General features: G+C 36.8%; 2 protein-coding genes across 2 annotated transcripts; one reads left to right on the forward strand and one right to left on the reverse strand.

Annotated features, from left to right (window-relative positions):
* Positions 1–1,298: 1,298 nt before the first annotated feature.
* Positions 1,299–21,708, reverse strand: LOC114748519 (cytosolic endo-beta-N-acetylglucosaminidase 1). Its single transcript, XM_028936947.1, has 20 exons — positions 21,176–21,708; positions 20,698–20,835; positions 20,093–20,202; positions 19,880–19,991; positions 19,684–19,791; positions 18,812–18,924; positions 18,465–18,546; positions 17,606–17,686; positions 17,207–17,262; positions 16,566–16,701; positions 15,674–16,385; positions 11,814–11,903; positions 3,398–4,007; positions 3,165–3,248; positions 3,022–3,082; positions 2,831–2,918; positions 2,168–2,229; positions 1,970–2,035; positions 1,752–1,815; positions 1,299–1,647 (listed from the first exon to the last, which is right to left on the reverse strand). Exons 1-20 carry the CDS (start codon positions 21,671–21,673, stop codon positions 1,586–1,588), a joined length of 3,333 nt encoding a protein of 1,110 aa, XP_028792780.1. The 5' UTR covers positions 21,674–21,708; the 3' UTR covers positions 1,299–1,585.
* LOC114748465 (LOB domain-containing protein 12-like) lies at positions 11,383–12,156 on the forward strand. Its single transcript, XM_028936874.1, has 2 exons — positions 11,383–11,574; positions 11,709–12,156. The coding sequence occupies exons 1-2, from the start codon at positions 11,419–11,421 to the stop codon at positions 12,048–12,050; spliced, it is 498 nt and encodes a 165-aa protein (XP_028792707.1). The 5' UTR covers positions 11,383–11,418; the 3' UTR covers positions 12,051–12,156.
* Positions 21,709–21,833: the final 125 nt, after the last annotated feature.

The raw sequence follows: 21,833 nt of genomic DNA on the forward strand, positions 1-21,833 counted from the left end.
TTCTGCTGTCTCGCCACATTGTGAATCGCTAAATGGTTAATCAATCCCTTATACGCATGTCAGCAACATTACTCAATTGTTTACTTGGTTTTTTTGGGGTATAGAACATTTACTGCATTTGTCATTATCGTATGTCTTTTCTCCAACTGGTTATTGAAATCATTTATTTGTTTTTCCCCTTTCAATTAAATAATTTATGTTGACTTATTTGTGGCTCATTCGGGTGTGATAGCTTAATTATTTCCTTTTTGGCCAAAGTGAATACAGGAGAGCTTATTTCATACTCTTATAGTTCTACTTATAAGATAATAAGGAAAGATATTTTTTGATCATATTTATAAGGTATTGGAAAAAAATTTTATATGGATATATAATTTTATTTTTTATTTGTTATTGCGTTGATTTTATTTATATGGAGTATAATTATATTAAATAGAGATGGAGTTAAAAAATTATTAAATTTTAAATGAAAATTAATGAAATTTAAAATTTTACTTAATATGTATGAAACATGTTAAAAATGACTTATAATTAGCAGGAGTATGTTAACAAAAGAATTATAATATTTTTTTTTGGGGGGTCAGAAGAAGTATAGTATTCTTGCTATTTATTTAAAGCACGAACCATACTTGAATTGTGAAGTTCATGATCTCTGTAAAGTGTAAATCTAACACGAAATGTCATTTCGCTTTTGAAATCGACGTAGTCATTTATTAAAAAAATTGACAAGATTAAATCTATAAACTGGTATTATTATATAAAATTAGTGGGCGACACAATTGAGAGCGTGAATATTCGAATTGATCATCAGGTTATTTAACTCCTATTTTTCCCCTGTATTTTCAATTTAAATACTCAGTCGAGCCTCAAATTACATGACAAAATGAAGTTTATATCAATCGCGTGCAAAAGGAGAGATTGCTGAGGTCAATTCCCAACAACAAAACATCTCAAAATTGAGTTTACTTTTCATCTTTTGTTTCTTTCCTATAATTTTAATTTTTTTAATATTATTTTGCATGTATGAATTGCCATCTGAAACTTGAGCACCTTCATCTGGTCACTGGTCACTGGTCACGATGGATTTATAGGGGACACATTGAATCGAAATCAATTATCTGAAAGCATCTTGCTTCTATGGTCATCACGACAAAGTTAGGCATTGTTAATCAGAAATTTAATAACACATCCCAAAAGTTCATCCTAACAAGAACATTAATAAAATTCCACTTAAGGCATAAACTTTCGAGACTCGTATCTTTTGCTCTTAGTTTGTTTGAAAAACTCAAGTCAGGATGAACTTCTAATTGCCTTGACGCTATATTGATGTTGAACTTGAACAGCAAACCCATGGAAGAATGTTCTATTTGATGATCTCCTCTACCGGACAGAGTCTATATATAACGATAACGGTGACCAAAATCATTCAGCGATAGTTTTTCAGCTTCCACTTCAATCCCCCCTCTGGCCATAATACTACACAAAATCAAGCAGATAGACTACTCCATACAAACGACCTTAGAGAGAATTGGCCAGAGGACAAAAGTAAAATTTGATAATTTAAAAAAAAAAAAAAAAAAATCCTTCAGGCGGCAGCTCCATGAGCAGCTTCGTCATGTAGCAGAGCCTGATCAAAGTGCCAAACACCTGCAAGTCCATACCAAGGCCCCAAGATGTAAACAAATGGAAAAAAAAGAAGGCGAAGCCAAACACAGAAAACACTTTGATGCAAACTAAATCTGAATTATTACCATGTCCCTTGCCCACTCTTCTGAGCTGAGCAACATATTCGGACATTCTTTTAATGGCCTCAACCTACAGTAAATACATTCCAAATAACAGAAATCAGATCCAAGCAGATGCAACTTGTGCAAAGTTTATAACAATGATTAACAGCTAATTTTGTGTTGTCTCTTTCATTCAGTTGCAAAGAGCAAAGTTATAAATTCAACACCAAAATTTGAATTACCTGTTCACCCAGAAACTCGCTTTCAACAAAATCTGCCAACTGCACATCATTGTTCTTTGAGGCAGCCTATTAACCAGCATGCGTCAAGTAGTCATAAGAAAAGAACTTTCCCTATAACAATGCCTACGTAATACATGACTAAGATAAAAGAAAGCATTGCAGTTAATCCAATATGAATATGAAGCTAACTTGTCTTACTTTGTGCAAGTTTAGGAGCTTCTCATTAGTTAGCTTCTCCAATGATAGAGCAAGCTCCATAGCTGTAACAGAAAAACAAATATAATTTTGTTTAGCGCTGACAACAGTGGAATATTTCCGCAGACAAATTAAAATCCACTAACAACGCCTTACTTGTATTCTACATCATGTCAACTAACAGAGATAATGAATAAATTTATATATGTCAAAGAACACATTATCATACACGCCATGATTAAAAGCAAACCATCAGCAAACAGAAAGTCAGAAACAATCAAAGCTTGCATATGTTAACAACATATCCTTATTTATAGGACGTTTATTTTCCGTGAAATCCTGCAAAAGCATCTACTTCCCCCAGAATCTTATCCAAGCATCGCAAGTAAGACCAGGCTACTGATTCTCAAAGGTTTCATATTGTTAAAGAGCGAGCAATGCAATAAATCACGGTCATTTTAGTACATGCGTGTAATGCATGGGCGAAATTAGAAATTAACGTTGCATCAATAGTTCTGAAAAAGAAATGCTCAAGTGCAACAAGTCAGCAACCGCATATCTCACAAGGATAAACGCACAAAAATGCAGTTAACATACCAGAGTGTCTTCAATTATAGGGCGAATTGTTTAAATACATCAGGCGTAAATTTGCGAGTAGAAACATACCATATAGGGCATCTCCCTTTTCATCATGATCAAACTCAGTAAGTGGCATCACAATAGACTGCAGCTTCACTCTCCCGCCCCGCTTATTCTGAAATTCACAGCGACACATGTAGCAGAAAGAATTCAACATGACCGCAAAGGAGAAAGACCTAGAAGACTTCTTGCTATATCTCTACGACAAAGTCAGATACCTGGTACTCCATCAATTTCTCAGCATGATGTCTTTCTTCCTCACTTGACTCCCTGAAAAACCTGTTAAATCATAATCATTAATCGGTGCTGACCGAGAGGAAGAAAATGGCCAAAGAGACCCCGAAGGAAAACAGAGCGCTACTTGGCAAGACCCTTGAGAGCGACATTATCCCTATCGAAATAAGCAAACATCGCATGGTAAACGTAGGAGACGTTGTACTCCACACTGTAAAGCAAGAAGACAATCGAAAAAAAAGGGATAAGCATTGGCAAATAAAAAATTGAAGACAGCGGAACATCCATGAGCAAGAAACATAAACATGTGAGACATCCTATCCCTTCAAGGACACCCGATAGTAGAGTGAAGAAACGTACTTGATCTGCTCGTTAATAGCAGCCTCACACTCGTCCGAAAAATTCCGGCGAGCAAGAGAAACTTGTGGGACGTCGGGAACAAGACTCATGTCCTTTTTAACCTCTTCAAAGGGTTCGAAGAGGACACCTGTAAGGGGTCGATCATTCCCACTCTTAGAGGCGCAAAGCACTAAAGCACTTCCATTTTTCCCAGGAGAGAAGGGAAGAATCAAGGACAAAGAAGCAGACGAGTTAAACGGCGAAGATGAAGGAAACAGAGAACCGAGATGGTCTCCATTGACGTTGGAGATAGACAAAGACGAAGCAGCAGCTTTAAGAAGCATGATTTCGAGACGAAACAAGACGGATAAACCAGGTTTAGCAAGAGAAGAAGATAAACAGAGCTGGAATGGAGAGAAGTGCAGAAGCAGAATAAGTATGAGAAGGGGAATGAAACAGAGGAAGGAAAGGGCGGGGTTTGGGTGTGGCGAGGCGAAGAGGGGAGGATAAGGAGGGTGATGAGAGTGAGATGGAGAGTGAAGGTATAAACCGTAGGAGCAAGGGACGCGTGGAGGGTCATAATTGAGAGGATGCGTGAGGAGCGTGGCGATCTCGTGGTCGTGGCTGGCGCCTTGGCGGGCTCAGGCGGGAATGAAAACATCTGAAAACTTTAGGTCAGTACGGTTTTTAGTTTCATCAAGTCCGTTCTTACTTTAATTTTAATTTTTTAATTTTTAAATTATAAATTTTGATTCCTAAATTTTTTATTTAAAATATTAATTCTTATAATCTAATAAAAATTTAAATTATTTTGTCTGTTAAGAGATAAAAAACTTAAAGAACAAAAATCAAAATAAAAATAAATTTAATAAACAAAATATTACATTAATTCCAAAATTTTTGTCCATTGACGATAGATAGATACGATACGAGTGTGGCTTGGGGTTTTGCCGCCGTTTGTGTGACCAAAAATGTTACTTTTCTAGTTTTTAATATAAAATCTATTTAATTAATTTAATTAGATTAAGAAAGTTAGGTAAGTTAGTTATTATAACAAAAGTGATATATTTTTTTTAAAACACCACAATCATCTTTCTTAATACCTCATCTCTCTCTTCTACTTGATTATGGTTGAAGGAATATCTATAGGGGTAATTTAGAAAAAATTGATAAATATGATAAATGAATCTTATATTTAGAACCAAAACCAACTCAATAATTGAGTCCTATATTAAGAATAAAAAGAGTAGCATGGAAAGGCCTCAGAATCTCGTGCTTCCTTCCTTCTGATTTCAACGAATCACCAGATGCGATGAGACTGAGGATTGCAGTGGCGACGCGTGACTCTTACGCTTTATTATGGAACAGCGTCGATGTGGGCCAAGGAAGCATTTTTGAGTTAAATTTTGGATGTGATTATTTAGTATAGAATTATACTATTTCTGGTTTTATTTATAAGACTTTGTTTATACTCTGTAAACGAAATTTTATAAATAGAATCGAAGAAAATACCTCCTTCTTAGTTTTGAATCTTGTGATTATATTTTGTTAAAAAGCGCATGTAGGCTTTAATTTTTTGGCGCGTAAATGAAAAGATTTTTTTCCCAAACATTTACGAACAAGATTAAATTTGGTCAGAAAAACAGACACAAACTTAACTTTGATTCAAACATCCAATTGCTCTTTTATATCATTTTAATTTTTTTAGGCGGAATCATGGTATTCTCTAATCTTTTTCAAAATCTCTTAACAAATATATTTTTCAGAATTTGAATCTGTTTCTCCTTATGACAAGTGTTACGCCGCTACCACAGCTTAACGGTTGTATCATTTTTAGTAGAGAGTGCATATATCAAATTCAACTGATGAGCATTTGTAAAACGTAAATGAAAGCTCGGGAGCAGTGTTGATCAGTTGTTAAACCGTGACTCGTAAGAATAAAAATAATGAACTTCGGTCGGTCTCAGTCTACCCGTTTCTTAAAAATCTTTTAACTAAAATGTTGGCTCAAATCGAAAATCATTCCTCTCAATGTCCGACCTCACGTTTAATTTCTAACCACTGCTCTAAGAGAATCTGTGAAATAGATTGGGGCAAGTCCGAAATTTTGCTATTTATCGTGCTGTGATACCGATGCCTGGTCGTCGGAGGGGGAGAAAAGGACCGAGATGAAACTTTGTGCGAGGACCAAATACTTATCGCGTTGGAATAAAATTCAATATATGGGGTGACAAAATAGTAAAACGTGATTGTCATGAAAATAATGCGTAGAGATGAAAGTAATATTTATAATTTGCTGAGGAGCTCATAATAGTAACGATCATAAATTTAAGTCCATGATTAAAAATCGAGGTCGTCAGATTATAGCAGTACTTGGCTATTTGGCATTACTATTCATGATCTCGCATTTGGAAAGGGATTCAGATCTCAGGGTGGTCGGACGCATTATTGGGTTGGGCTGATTAGCATAGTGGAACAACGGAGCCTTCAGATGTTGGGCCTAAGAAATTAAAAGCTCTCTTCTCAGCCCAAAGCTTGTTCTCCTGGGTAATGGGTGGGAATTGTGATACGGAAGCAGAAAAGTAAGCCCCTACCAACGGGGGTTAGTCCAAGTGGTAAGCAGCTTGGTACCGCTTAAGCGAGGTCTCGAGTTCGAGCCTCAGCGTATGCAAAAATCCCCGTTGGGAGACTCACCCACCACAGCCAGGTGCGCGATGCAGGTCGGATCCAGATGTAGTCGGAGCAAAGTTTCGGTGAACTGAGTGGGCAACCAAAAACAAACAAAGAAAAGAAAAGTAAGCCCTTCTTTTTCTCCGTGGCGTTCCCTGATATTATAGCCATAGGGGCTAGGGAGCTAAAGCCTTCAGCGTGATGCTCCAAGTCTCAAACCCACGCAGTACGCACTGGCCCAATAGTCTAAACCAAGGGTGGCGAGCATGAGCCAGCCAGTTGTGGAGGCCCAAGGGGGGCCGGGCCGGGCAAAATGTTGACTTACCTGTGGACTACATACCGACCCATACCCCCACAACCAAAACAATCTCCTGCTCTGGCTGCTGGGGCTTTTGTTTTAGATAAATTGCTGTGAATTTAAAAGGACAGTTATTTAAGGCTAAAAGAGTATTAAAGATGAACATCTATTTTATTTTACCAAAGGAGGAAGGCGAGGCCAGGCCGGGGAAAAAGTTGACGGAGGCAGGCCAATGTCTCCTATTCTCCTGGACGAATCCCACTCTAGCTGACTAATACTGCAGGCCACGTGTTAAAATTAATTGATGGGGTATTTTCTCATGCTGTTTTTGTGGTAACTAGATAACGGGACATGAGGGGACTCGTGAATACAAAGTCACGCAGCTAGCAAGTTTTCCCGACTTGTGATGAACACCGTTAAATTTAAATTCACCACATACTATTGTGAACAAGACATTTTAGTACGTAGCAAATATATATATATATATATATATATATATAATAAATTAGCATAGTGGACGGGTTGGGGGAAGGGGTAGGGAAAGCACGTGGCAATTTAATTTGTGCAGAATATAGAGTATGCATATATTAATGATGGGGGGAAGAGATAAGGTGGACTCAAAAGGAATCTTGATGGCCACGATGCACATTAAATGACCGCATTGGAAGCCTCATGTCGTTTCCTTCTATCGTGGTGAGATGTTTGTTCCCTCCCCCATTAATTTATCATCTTCTATTTATAAAATCACACCCATTCATTCTCAATATTATATCTCCTCTTGTAATTTCCTGGTGCCCTCGTCCTTCCACCAGTATATATAACCTCAAACAACATGCCGACACGGGAAATTGTGTGTGTGTGTGGGTGTGTAAGCAAAGCAGGAACATTCTCTCGCTTGCATGATATTTGAATCGCAGCACATTCGCGCTCTATTTTTAACGTCACAAAAAACAAAAAAGGGAATGAAGAATTAACTTCACAAGTGTGTGTCCGTGATGGCTGGATAGAAGTTTAGCCGTTACCAGGAGTGACCGTGAAATTTTTGGTTTGCAAATACTATATCCGATTCTTAATATAAAAAATAATTTAATTTTTAATTTGGTTTTAAATATAATATCACAATCTGTTTTTTTTATATTTATTTATTTTGAAATAATTATCATGGTAGTTATATATATTAAATGTTTTCTTAAATTATAACTAATACATATGATTAATAAATATATTTAAAAAAACAATATTTAACTAATTTTTTTAATTTGTTTACATTAATTAACTAACTTTTATATTAAGCAGTGGGATAGTTAGCGTCAGTCAGCGTCAATCAGAAATCGGGGAAAGCTTTGAAGTTGGGGGAAGCCGTGAAGAATCATGTGAAGCAATTAATGCGACGCCAGCATAGGATTTCTAGCTAGCTCTCCCACAATTTACAAGTCTCAATGTCGTTATTATTATTGAGCTCCATCCCAATCAGCTTTCATTATCTATAATAATCCATACAATCTAATTGCACGTCACGAATCTCATTCACGTCTTCTTTCTACTGGCTTTTAGACTTTTAGTGACAATGTACAGTCTCAGGAAACCTGAATCTGAGTTTGACAGGAGTTCATAACCATGTAAACGCTCACAACATCGCTGTCGCTGTTAAAAGGGTGTTTGGCAACCTTCAAACCATGATTTTAGATACATTTTTTTATAAAACGAAACAAATTCCTCTAGATATTTATTTCGTAAACCGTAAAAACACTTCTAAAACTATGATTTGATTTCTATCCAAATACTCTCCAAATCAATCTTTGATCTCTCTCTCCCTCTTGTCGTTAGAAGTTTTTTAATGCGGCGGATTAGATATTAGCTTATATTCTAGAAGCTGCTCGCTCGCAATTATCTAAAATGAAAAAATTAAATTAAACATTTGTGAGTTTTTTCAATAAAAAAATCTTGTTAATTAAAATTCAGAATATGCGTGTGAGTACGCTAAGTATGAATTTGAAATTGGATTACGTGGTTTCCTCTATACCATGAGGAAGGATATGTTGTTCTTCCAATATAACGCAGTAGATTTTGAGGAAAGAAACATCCAGGGTTCATTGAAGAATCTTACAGGTTTTCTCGAGCTTCCGCTATCTATATATATACACACACACACACATATCTCCATATATCCTATCTGATATTATATCTACTACCCTCCAAATTAAAATCGATCTATCTTGAGATTTTGAAGCAACCCTAGCTGATAAAAAAATGTCGTGTATTTTGGATTGGAGGGAGTATAAATCATGCATAGCACCGCTCGTGGCAAAGTTATGTGAAGGACTTTGTTAATTGATTAATACCACTTTCAGTTTCTTAATATAATACTCCTTCGGTCCTTAATATAAGACCCATTTAACTAATTTGATTAGATTAAGGAAATTAGGTAAGTTAGTTAATTATAAAAAATATGACACGTTTTTCCTAAAACACCATAGTCATCTTTCTTAATACCCCCTCTCCCTCTTCTACTTGATTATGGTTGAGGGAGTATCTATAAGGGTAATTTAGAGAAAATTGATAAATATGAGAAATGGGTTTTATATTTAGGACCAAAATCAACTCAAGAATTGAGTCCTATATTAAGGACCGGAGAAGTATGTTGTTTGACTTTTATTTTGGTTATAAATATAAGACCCCAATTCATTTTATTTCTCATATTTATTTATTTATTTTTTCAAGTTAGTCATTCTAATAATGATAATTCTAACCAATATACTTGATTAGCAAAAATATTTTAGAAAATACAATACCTATTTGTAACAAATAACTAATTTAATTTATTTTCTTAATTTATTCAAATTAGTTAACTAGCTATTATATTTAGAATCCGAGGTGGTATAATAATACTAGTACCATCTACTGTTCTTAATATAAGAGTTAGTTTGACTTTTAATTTGGTCATAAACATAAAATCTCGATTAACTTTGTCTTTTCTATTTATCGATTTTTTTAAAAAGAATTCTTGTAGTCTTTGTATATATTAAAGTTAATTTCATTAAATGACATTTGATTAACATAGACATTTTAAGAAATATAATACCTATTTATTACAAATAATTAATTTACTTACTTAAGCTATAATCAACTAATTTTTATATTATGGATATTTCAGAGTTTAAGAGCATCCTAATCGAAGAGTTAAGTCAAACAATCCACATCGGAAGAAAGAGAGGCGTTAGAGATAATGTGCGGGTTCACGTGAATGTTGGCGGGTAATTACAAACATGCGCTCCTCGCTCTCCAAGAACAACGACTTAGCGCGCTAATTACAAACCTACCCCTCGCTCTGGATAATCAGTAGCTCAGCACCAGCTCAGAGGGGAAGCTAAGCTATCCGCGTCAGTGTATAGTCAAACATCGTGGAAGCCATTTCAAGTGTGTGCGCGCGCTAGAGATCGGCGGCGTCAACCATAACCCTTGTTTTTATATCCCTTCTTTCTCTCCCTGTGGGCCCCCCTTCTACGTATCTGCTCTTCACCTTCAACGTTCAACTCCTCTTTCACTCTCTACACCACACCTGCTTTCATTCACTTGTAAATTTCCCACTTCTGATCAATATACAAGAAAATGGAGGAGGCGGAGGCCGAAGGAGAGACGAATTCGAATTTGACGAGGTTGAGGCGTCAGGAGCTGTAGTGATCAACGTACGTACATACGATATAATGTAACATCTTCATTCAAACACACAGTAACGCCGTCGCTACTGAGAACCCCCCCCCCCAAAAAAAATTGCCCACTGATTCAGTTTCTCCGCTTCTAACTAGAGCCGGTGATACAGGCCAACTCATTGGTTATGGGTTGGCTTGTGATAGGCTCAAAGACCGATCGGCTAGTTATAAAAAAATCGACTTCTGACGGGCTGATATTTTTCCAATCCAACCCGTCAGGATGAGTTAACGGGTTAGGCCCGCCAACCCGCCACTTTTTTTGTTAAAATTTTTTTGGTGCCTTTTGTTTTCTTTTAATAAAATTTATTCTAATTCTTAAATACCTAAAATAAAATATGCATATAGAAATTATTATAAATAAAATATGAAATCCAAAGTTCTAAACATTTCAAAATACTACTATAAAGTATACATGATACATCATCCTAAATTATTAAACATATATCCCAAATTAAAACATTAAAAATTTAAATTAATAATAATACAAACACAATGTTGCAAATCACTATCAAATACTTAACCATGAGCTACCATTCAATGTTGATATAATTTAAAGAATGATATGAAGATATGAAATTATCTGGTTACGCTTCATAAGTAGAATCGCCTTCTTTTTGCTCAACTTTGTTATAAGTAAAATTCATAATACAAAGTAAAAGATATATTACATTATGATAATTTTAAATAATAAGAATGAGATAAATAACCAAAGAAGTAGACATAATTATATTTGAGGGACGAAAATTTTTTTAAAAATAAAATAAAATAAAACGGGCCGGCCCGTCAACCCTGCGGGTTAGCCCGCCGTGGGTTCAATCTTAGCTGTTACGAGATCAAAATATTCGTTTTAAAACAAGTCTGATTTTTATCAACTAAACCCGTCACTTCTTAGGGGGTTGGCGGGTTGAACTTGCGGGCTCAACCCATATTACCAGCTCTACTTCTAACACAACTTGCACCAAACACTTCAAACTCTCACTTCATCACAACTCGTCTCATTTTTAATCCGTTCTATCAAAATTTCCTGATTTTGCTTGGCCAGTAGAATGTGAACAAGTAAAATTTGCTAACAAACAAATCAAACAGGGGAAAAAAACCTAAAAGAGGCATTATTAATTCGTTGAATCAAATCATCATCAATATCTATTCAAGATAATATAAAATTAAAAACCCAAGAGCCTACTCATAGCTGAATAGCCGATTGATTCCTCTCACTCATGTAGAGTACTAAATAAAATATGATTGGCAGCGGAGGTTGGGCCAGGCGCCGCAGGCCACATTATAAATAAGAACGCTGCTAAAGTCATGCCTCCCCAACTCTCTGGCTTTGTCGTTGCATCCCATCAGAAAGCAAAAAGGCCAAAATGGGTGGGAATTCCCCCTGCGCTTCATGCAAATTGCTCAGACGCCGATGCGCCAGAGACTGCATTTTTGCTCCCTATTTCCCTTCCGATGATTCCCAAAAGTTCGCCATCGTCCACAAGGTTTTTGGCGCCAGCAACGTCAGCAAAATGTTACAGGTTCCTCACCCCACTTTCCCTCCCCTCTTTTGTTTGCTTCTTCATCCAACATTCACAGTCACAGTGACGAAAAAAGTAAGACTCCATCTTTCAAGTATTGGTTTCTTATGTTTCTCGCATAACGAATGATTCAGGAACTTCCGGTGCACCAGAGAGCCGATGCGGTGAGCAGTCTGGTGTATGAAGCTAATGCGAGAGTGAGAGACCCGGTTTATGGCTGTGTCGGGGCCATATCGTACCTGCAAAACCAGGTGTCGGAGCTTCAAATGCAGCTGGCGCTGGCTCAAGCAGAGATACTCTGCATCCAGATGCAGAATGATCCGGTGATGCTGCCATACCCACCAGATCACCCCAAATCATACTTTCTCCAAAATGACCTTCCTCAGCATCTCAATTTAGCTTCTTCTGGCAATGTAATCCATCGCGATCACTCTCTCAAGATAGAGAGCATCTTTGGACATGACATGGTTTCTTGAATAATAGTTTCTCACCCGCTTCGCCTTTCCTGGCCATTTTTGTTTTGTCGTTATTTTCGCAAGTCCTCTTCTATACTATAACATGAAAGACGAAAAGTTCTTTGCACCTGGTTTATTTTGTGGCTGAGGACAGAAGCTGGGAGTAATATGGGGTCAACTCTAGCATGTGATTATAAGTACTAACGGAGTAATCTAGAGTGCTCTGAATCAGCGAACCTGTTCAACCGAGGTGCTTGTAAATTAATGCACTGAGGCCAGGGTCGGTGGGGGTTTTAAAAAACAAAGGCCCGGCATTCTGATAATTATATAATATGTCTTATGGTCTGCAAAAGCCAAATTCCAGGAAGTTTTTCCCCTCTAGAAACTTGTGTTCGATTTGGAATTCGACTCCTTTCAAACTGAAACTTCCTGAAACCAAGAACGCTTCATTTCCCCAATCAGAATCCGTCCTTTGATCTTAAGAGTACCTGAATTCAAGTTCTAGGATGTGATCAGCCTACAGTTTCTGCTTGTTTGCAAGTCCTGTACGTATGTGTGTGTTGTGTGCACATGGAAATGTCAGAATCAAACAGCCTAAAGACAGTTTGTGCCCAATCTTTACTACTCTTTTTGTCTACGACTCGTTTTATAGTGTAAAAATGTGTTTTATATTTAAAAACGGTGAGAGTATTATTTTCATTTCTATTATTGTCAAATGGCACTCTGCGGGACGTTAACAGTGGGAGGTATCGCAGGGGAATGATGAACGAGTAGTAGTGGAACAACATAAAATAGAGTTGGGTTTACGAGTATCAAAACAAATGATATTTAAATAAAAAAATTAACGGTTTATAGTCAAACTTGTACATTAAGAACCATCGAAAGGGTTGTTATAACAAACACCGAAGGAACAAAATTAAATGTTTTTGGCCTGCGAAGCATGAGTTCCTAATTATAGCCAGGTTGTGAAATAAAATTTGCGTGTAATACGTGTTTTTTTTTTTTTACCCGTCTGACTTGAGCTTGGGGTTCTTTCGAATAAATAATCATGCACGGAGGAATAAACAGGCACGAAATATTATTATTATTGCGTGATGGCGTTGTTACGATCTGGAAATTATTCGCACATTTGGCTTTTCTTAGAACGAGTAATGGCGTTGGGTTGGCTGTTTCCTTGGCAAAGTTATGTTCTGTATATCCGTGTTTACTTTAAGCCACTCTATGATTGATTTCTCTCAACTCCTCACATGTTCCCTTCTTTCTTATCTCTTCCACTTTCCTGTCTCGTCATCTGTCAATTACCTCACAAAACAACCATTTTATTCAACTATTACATAACTTCAACTCTCTCTCTCTCTCTACGTACGTGTATATCTACTGGCAGCAGCATACATAGCAAGTGCTGTTTTTGTTTCTTCTGGCTGCTTCACGTGGGGGGCTGTGCCGGAAAGTGCTCAGTTCAAGGGATGTGCCTAATTTAAATCTGTTAAGACTGCCTCTGAGGCCGCAATGTACACACACACGTATTAATATTCTAAATATTCAAGACGAAGAGGGAGAGCTAACAACCGTCAGTTGTTTGGTTTAATGTGAAAGCATTTTGCCAAAGTCAAAGGTTGAAAGCTTAGTAAGTTCATCATGGGCACTTCTTCTACTTTTCAATAGAAAGCCATCTCCAACTCTCTTGACTTCCACACAACATGTTAACAAATCACACTAAAATCCCACTAATGAAAACTTTTATTTTCTTTCTTTCTTTGAGTTCTTTCTCGGTTGCGGATGGGCTCATTTACGCTGCAGTTCCCCCCCGATACTGGTTGTGTAGAGATATCCATGTGCCTAATTTTCTGTTATTTAACATGGAGTATATATATTTTGATTCTTATTACAGAATCCCTTTGCTAGTTATCTTGCCAAAGACAGGAAACATCCTCTACGCGCGTTGCTATGTGATGGGGTGAAGGCACCTGACAATTTTCTGAAAACATTAATTGTATCTTAAGGCTTTTTTATTGAAATGATTTTTTTGGTCTTCGTTTTTCACTCAGCCTTATTCTCTTTAAAATTTTCTATACCTATCTAAATATATTTCCTAGACTAGAATAATTAAAGATAGCTACTGAGAACATCATAGATATATATATATAATTAAAGTCGAATAATTGAAAAATAAAAAATGAGTATTAAAAAATAATTCTAATAAAGCATCGATCCTTTTATGATTAATATTTTTAGACGATCCTCGAACGTCATTTTATGATTAACATTAGATTTTACAGACATTAATTGCTCATAACCATTCTCCCAGTCTTAATCTTCACCGTCGCACACTCCGCCACACATGCAGCAGGCGCATTTCTCCGAATTAATATTAATATAATGTAATTTTTTGGTATTAATCTTGATAAATCGTAGGAGTGAAATCACTTGAACCTTTATCATTAAGAAAAAGCTTAAATATATTTAAGTTAAAAGAAATTAAACGTGCTCATTCCTACAATATTAGTTTCTGGTACAAACTGTAGAAAGGACAAGCTGATTGCGTGTTTTCTTGAAAGTAAAATGGTTGTTATGTGGTGTTACCGGGAAAAAAAAATGGTTGTTATATAGTGTTGTAGACACTAGTGAATGATTCTTCTTCTTCACTGAAAAAGAAAAAACATTACTGCAGATGTACCGTAACGGGTTAACCATTATTTATTTGAATAAATAAAACCCCAAAGGCCTAAATACACATAATTAAGCCGAAGTAAAGCGAAAGTTTAAAACTTGATTCAGTTGCTCCGGCGTGAATTGGAGATTGCCAGAGGCTTCTGGATCCGGTGGTGAGGTTAGATGGAACTCGTCGATAGTCAAAATAAAAGAATTATATACCGGCCACTGAGCAGAAAATTACACGCGTTTGTCAAAATAGACAAGACAAAAGCACATCCCTCTTTTCTATCAATATGAAATTCTGCATTATTGTGGAGACAAAACAAGTGGAAGTAGGAACTTCGTTTTCATTTGAGGGCTCGAGGTTAATACTTCCAAAACATTTTGTTTTCGAATTCAGATGCCACTAACCCACCCCTTTTCAGTTCTCTTTCGTTTTTCTTCTTTTTTCTTCCACTTGTCAAGTCAAAGTAAGATTTTTTTGTTTTTTAATAGCCCATGGTGGAGAAAATCTACGCTATGTAGAAGCTGCTCAGCTTTCTCTCTTTCTTGTTTTTGCCTTTTCCACACGCTACAATGTAGATACGAACAACGCGGTTATGCTGCTGATTCAAAGGATTTAAATATACATTGAGCAGCCTGGAGCATTGAACCTCCTCACAGTGACTGTATGCAGCTCTCAAACACAATTATAGTCAATGCACTGCCTACTTTTGGACTCATGTTACTAGTATCCCACACAATAGAAGTCTTAGGCTCACCACGTTTAACATCAAAGCAGCACTATGCTTTTTGACTGATCAGCATAAAGTAGTAGTAACAATAAACAACAACGATAGGAAAGGCACTTCACTTGCACCGTTAGAACGAAGTTTCATTAACATTTTCAGCTTAAGCTTAACATGTGGAAGCGCCCTCTAAATTCAAATTTTTCAATAGGGTCCTCATATGAAGGAGAAGTAATATTACATTGAAAATGATCATTTAAGAATTTTCGACATGCAGCTCATAATATGGAGAATCACCAAGTTTCTGATTTGTGCCATCATCTCTACAAACTTGGATAATAAACTTGACACGGGAAATGGCAGAAGGAATTTTGAGGTCAGAAACGTAGAAACAATTCACTTGTGCTATTCCAAGGTACTCTGGCATTGGCACACGTTCTGTTTGATCTGATAGTTTCTCTACATACACTTTGTAGTTAAGGAACACGTAATTATGACCATCTTTCAGGTTCCACAGAAGTTTGAGACTAAGGGTCCTTGAACCCTCGGAATCTGATGTCCATTTGATGTATTCACCATTAACTAGCCATGAAGTAGACACAGGGAAATCCGAGTTATCAGCAGAACTCTTGACTGTGACATGACCAAGAACCGAAAAATAATCCGTTGAAGAACTGGCTGTGCCATCAGGGCCATGTGACCTGGATTTCAGTCTTGGAACATTGAATGTAGGCTCTGATCTGTAGCACACAGCATGCATTCCTGTTAATACGTACCCATTCATAGTGATTGTGCCTTCATGTACAACCCATTCAGGGGAAAGTCCCTTCAGTTCACGCGTCATGAGTACTTTGTCAAATTTGCTTGAGAGCTGGTTCATTTCCGGAGACGCGATGAGTACTGAAGTTCTTTCGTTTGAAATGGAAGTGAACTCAAACGCAACTCCCAATGAAGAATTGCTATCAGATTTCACCTGCATCAGTTGTGGGTTTCATGAGCGAACTAGATTTAAAGAAAAGAGCCAGCCTTGTCTGAATGGGCAATATAACATTTGGCCAGGCAAAAAATGCCCCAATTCCTTTTTCCGGATTGCGCAGCTTTGAGCTTATAAATGACTAATATATGCCGTACATTTCACAAGTAGAGAGCTTACAGAATATAACATACGGATAGGTGACTCGCCCACAGCAAACTGCCCCAGAAAAATTCTCTTCTGGAAATAAGTTTGCCGCTCGAGAGATCCCTTAAAAGTAATGTTCCCCCCTCCACTATAGGATGCTTCCTTAAAGCTGCGAATTCCAAAGAAAGCAAGCAAATGCTTGAGTGCTTGACGTCCTTTCGTAATTAAAATCGACAAATTATTCAACATTTTAGATGGAAAAACAGAAAAACGAAGTTATAATAACGTCAGTTAAAAAAAAAGAGAGAGAGAGAAGGAAGGAAAGAAAGAAAGAAAGAAGTGTGACTGATAATATGAGAAGACTTTGACCACTATCAGCTTAGCCATCAAACTCTTAATCTTGCCAAGAAAGATGTTCCTGAGGATGGCCGCATAATTAAAAGCAAGATTTAAAATAGAACATTTTTTATTCTCAGGCGACAAAAGCAGTACTTAGTAATTGAATGAGGATTACCTATCCTGAAGCATCCTCTTATAATCAAAATATTTGAGTCAGTCAGTTATGCCTTCTGTTTTAAGTACATTGACTTTAAAAGCATGAATTATATGACATATATTCTGTTTCGTTAATCGATTAAAAAAATTAGAAGAAGGAAATCCTGATATGTACTTACTCAACAAAAGCTTGAATAGAAGCATTTGGAGTAACATCAGCAAACCCAAGGAACGGCTGCACACATATGCGTAAATTAGAATATAAACAAACTCTGAACAAGTATCACTTATGTCAATGAAGGAATTACAGTTTAAAAGTCACGGCTTTGGTGTATAGATGCAATTAAAGAAGAAAATTCGCAAGTCATCCATTGCGCAAGAAAAGGATCTGTGATGGACATGAGGATGTGGAATAAGAGGAGGGGTGTCTATCAAAGATCACAAATATTGTACCTGTCGTTGTAAAGTAGCATTTTTTATACTTAATTACTTAATCTCAGAAATGACAAACAAGCAATTAATGAATGATGTGTATATGTAAATGCAACTGTCGATGTGGTACTTATTCGAGTACATACCTGTAAACCTTGGCAAGAAATGTTGCACCAAGCAGCATCAGATACTGTGTGCCCGTCAATCGAAATATGATAACCATGTCCCTGAAAGTAACAAAGAATGTCCACATTTGAGTGATTCAGAAAAATCTGATCTACAGTGTTTCTTCCTCAACCCAAAGGTTAATGAAGAAAAATAGATGTAGCAACCACAAAAGATCTCAAGGATTGCATCTAGCGAACTAATTGTAGGAGCACAAGTCCTGTCCAAAGCCATTGTATAAGCTAAAATTACCTGCCACTTTTATCTTATGACCAATTCATGACAGAAGTTTACGCTAAGAGCATTATTTGGAGTTAAATAAAAAATAATAATAAATATAATATAATTTATATACCCATTACCAACACCAGAAGGCATTAAGTAGTACTGTGGGCAAATTGAAAGAAGTCCGGTCTGGGCTTTTATTCTGACTTTTTAAGTGAACAGATGAAGTCTCTAATGGGAGTGTTTAAAGCTATGATTTGTACTGTTTTATGCCTTCCTCTCAAGCATGTCACTCGCTCAGCCTAAATGGGGATAGAGGAAAGTACAGCTTTTTTTTTTTTTTTTTAATTCTCGATTTCATTTTCCTTGCTTGTTCACAATTAATTTTATAGTAATTTAGACCAAGATTCAATGCAACTAACTCCACCTAGTGGGATAAGGCTTTGTTGTTGTTGTTGTTGTTGTTAGACCAAAATTCAATATTAACTTGAAGTTGTATCCAATTAAGTATGAGCCAAACATTTTCAGAGTTTTATTCATACCAGAAGCTCAGAAAGTCCCATTTGAGCAGTAGGAAGAAAAATAACAAAGGGGACAAGAATCACAATTGTTTACCTGATCAAAATTTGTGTAGAATGGCAGTGTTCCAGAGTAGTTTCGTAGTATACCCCATGATTTCTCCACAAGACCCCACCAACTACAATAACAAATGTAATGCAATAATGCAGGCACTTATATGAGTAAGTATTTCAAAATGGAATGACCATCATGATTATGAAACTTGTTTGCCTAATATGAAAATTCAAGAAGTTAGGAAACTTCAAAATTGTGAAAATGATTTTAGCATATGACACTAATTGGGTCTTTTATTATTATTATTTTTTTCGTTTAACCAAAATGCAAACATACCATGTAATATGTATGCAATTGTTGGGTATGACAAACATAAATAGCTGCATTACCGATTCTGAGCAGTCTGAAAATCCGGTGGTTGCTTAGTCTCATAGACCCATCCAGGAGCAAATACTGCAGCCGAGATATCCTCCTTTCTTAGTACGTCAAGAGCAACATTTGCCTGATACATCACATCCATAGCTCAGAGTCATGAAGAAGTTAGTGGGGGGGGGGGGGGAAATCATGAAGAAGTTAGTAAAAACATATCCTATTTGCATAACTTCTCATATACTATAAGTGACACTATGTGCATTAATTACAACTTGCAATGAGGAAGAAAGGATTTAAGTACTCTGTTCGGAGAAAAAGCTAATGACTTCTAATGGGATTAAAAGCTAAGCACTTCACTAAGGAAGAAATACACTATTAATTCTTTTTTTCTTTTCTTTTCTTTTTTCTTGGTTGGGGGGGGGGGGTTGGGGCAGGAATTCTAATGTCAGTTGTAAGCTTATAAATTCAAAGAAAATAAACATCTCTGATAAAAGCCATTATTATATACTAAAATAAAATCAAGATACTTTGAAGTTTAATATGTCTAGAATCTCTGCAACATCATATTTGAGTAATTAACTGGACCTAAAGCATGCAAGTTAATCCACACCCTGGCAGAGATTTTTTTTTTTTTTTTGGGCGGGATGTAGTATACTAGGAGAATACCATCTACAAGGTATCTACTTCAATTGAAACAAAGAAGCAATAAATCGAGAATATCAACTATATCAATGTTGCACTAAGAAATACATAGTTGTGATTGGTGAGCGTCGGTTCCTGGATGTTCTGTGCAGAATAATATTGATTAACAAATAAGTTATATGCTGAAATAGTTGACATATAATCTGTTGCTGCACAATAAGATTTTGTAGCGTTACCAACCACTTACATTCCACTGTCCACCACCGTAAGTGTTCCTCCCAAACACATCAATTCCCATGTACACGTCAAACTTTCTGTCACCAGCAACATTGGCAGAGAGCCTTGGATAGTCTTCCTAGATCGTGCATAAAAAAATAGATTTTGGTAAATAAAATTGATCAAATGATGGAATTGTGGAAGCATACTAGAGAAATAGACAATACCTCCCACGTATAGTTTACAAAAATTCCATCGCATATATCAAAGAAAGGCTTATTATATTCGTCTAACTTATTCTGATACTCTAATTCACCACTGATTGTAACACTGTCATACCTATATGAGCCAAAAAGAAGAAGAAGAAAATAAAGTCAAGTTTCACACCATAAGCAACGAAATATTACAAGAAAAATTAGTTTGCATCTTCTAACACTTACCATATTACTAGTGATCCGGGCACTGAAGAATGCATTATCAATGTTAAATGCTTGACAAATTCCTTCAAATTTTCAATTTGACCCAGGTCCAAATTTACCTCTATGTTCATCTGCAATTAAATGCTGGTGTTTCAACCACAGGCAAGATCACAGGAATATAATAAATGCAGTGCTTCAAACCAAAGAAGAATAGTGACATCTGTTTCTCACTATACATACATACATACATACATACATACATACATACATATATCCCTTAACGTGTTTTTATTAAAAATTCCAGCGGCAGAGACAACGTCTGTAAATTTCTTAGTCTGTGAACATTGAAAAGTACTTAGATCAAACAAATTCTTTATGCAGCTTCAGCTCAAACAGCCCAATTTCATAGAACTCAAACTATAATATTCAAGTTTAATAAATTTGTGACAATCACTCTATTTGCACTAGGAGACTCTGTTGCACTGCAGATCAAGAAGTTCACCTCTGGTATCATAATAAATATAACAATTCTCAAAGAAAATCACTCTTTACTCAGATTTAATTTAAATCTACAAAGACACGTGTATGAACACCCCTAAGCAAGCACGAACGATGAGTTTTTTTACCAGCCATCCATCAAAGCCTAAAGCAGCAGCAAGCTCTGCCAAACGCTCTGCATACATTTGTGCAGACTCCTTAGTTGCAAGCATCTCATTACAGACCGCCCTTCCCTCGTCCCATTCCGTGATGAATGTTCCCAACACCTAAGATATCAAAAGTGCAGCCAGGAAAGATAAAGTACAACATCCTTCAGTTAATCAATTTGAAACTAGTTACGATGTGAGTGATGCAGTGACATCATCTACCCCTTGTGATTAGATTATAAGCAATAAATGATGTTAGAAAAATCAACCTGCAACAGACAGATTAAAACCCGAGATAACATTCAGGAAAGATGTTTAAGATTACCATCTAATCTCATATCAATTAAACTAAACCAACAGCGGAGGTATTCAGTTGACTCCAATAACTAGTTTTTGATGAAGCAGTTTAAAAAGTTTTTAAAGGACCGTGTCACGGCACCATGATCAAAAGATCAAGTACCTTGACGCCATGACGATGAGCTGTATTTGTCCAACAAGGAGGAGGAAGCGTCACTAGACTATGAGAAAAGTACACAAACACATCTATCAAATGCCAATGCCATATGGCATAGGCATCGGCGTTAGTGCCACCCTGAACCCACTTATCATCGGTATAACCCCCGGCCATATCATGGCACACGAGCAACCTGCGCCGGCTGGGCAGTGAAGAAGAAGAGCCAAGACTTCGGATGGGAACGGAAGCTTTGTTAAAAGGGTAGTGAAAGGAGTCAAAATAGGACCGGGATTCCAGCTCATGGAGGGTTTTAATTGGATAAGAAATGGGCAGGGAGGGGTGACTGGGATCAAATGTTGGGGTGTCAGGAGCAGATTCGTGAGGCTCTACTGCTGAATTAGACATGATGAGGGAAAGGAGATTTCGCAGGATGCAACGAAGAGTGGTCCGAGCAGAGATCAAGAATTGGCGGTTTATATAGGGTCGAAGGCGCCGATGGATCATTCGACCCCGACTAGTCGCAAGTGGTCGGGGAATTTACTGCTCTGCTTGAGTAGTCGTGACGGCCAACTCTCGAGGTCAAAAAACTTAAAAAAAAAAAAAAAAAAGATGGCCGACCCGCTCCCATGAGGCTTCGTCGCGGGAGAGTAAATAACGGGATGTC

This window comes from Neltuma alba, unplaced genomic scaffold, assembly GCF_004799145.2.
Source record: "Neltuma alba isolate B1F8T4 unplaced genomic scaffold, ASM479914v2 tig00005722_pilon, whole genome shotgun sequence".
Taxonomy (NCBI): Eukaryota; Viridiplantae; Streptophyta; class Magnoliopsida; order Fabales; family Fabaceae; genus Neltuma; species Neltuma alba.

Excerpts from the sequence above, each read along its gene's own strand:
- LOC114748465 (XM_028936874.1), top strand. The coding sequence starts at position 11,419 with ATGGGTGGGAATTCCCCCTGCGCTTCATGCAAATTGCTCAGACGCCGA. Across the intron at positions 11,575-11,708 it reads ACGTCAGCAAAATGTTACAG|GAACTTCCGGTGCACCAGAG; the intron begins GTTCCTCACCCC and ends CGAATGATTCAG.
- LOC114748519 (XM_028936947.1), bottom strand. The coding sequence starts at position 21,673 with ATGATCCATCGGCGCCTTCGACCCTATATAAACCGCCAATTCTTGATC. Across the intron at positions 20,836-21,175 it reads CTCATCGTCATGGCGTCAAG|GTGTTGGGAACATTCATCAC; the intron begins GTACTTGATCTT and ends TTGATATCTTAG. Across the intron at positions 16,386-16,565 it reads CTATCCGTATGTTATATTCT|GTGAAATCTGATAGCAATTC; the intron begins GTAAGCTCTCTA and ends CAACTGATGCAG.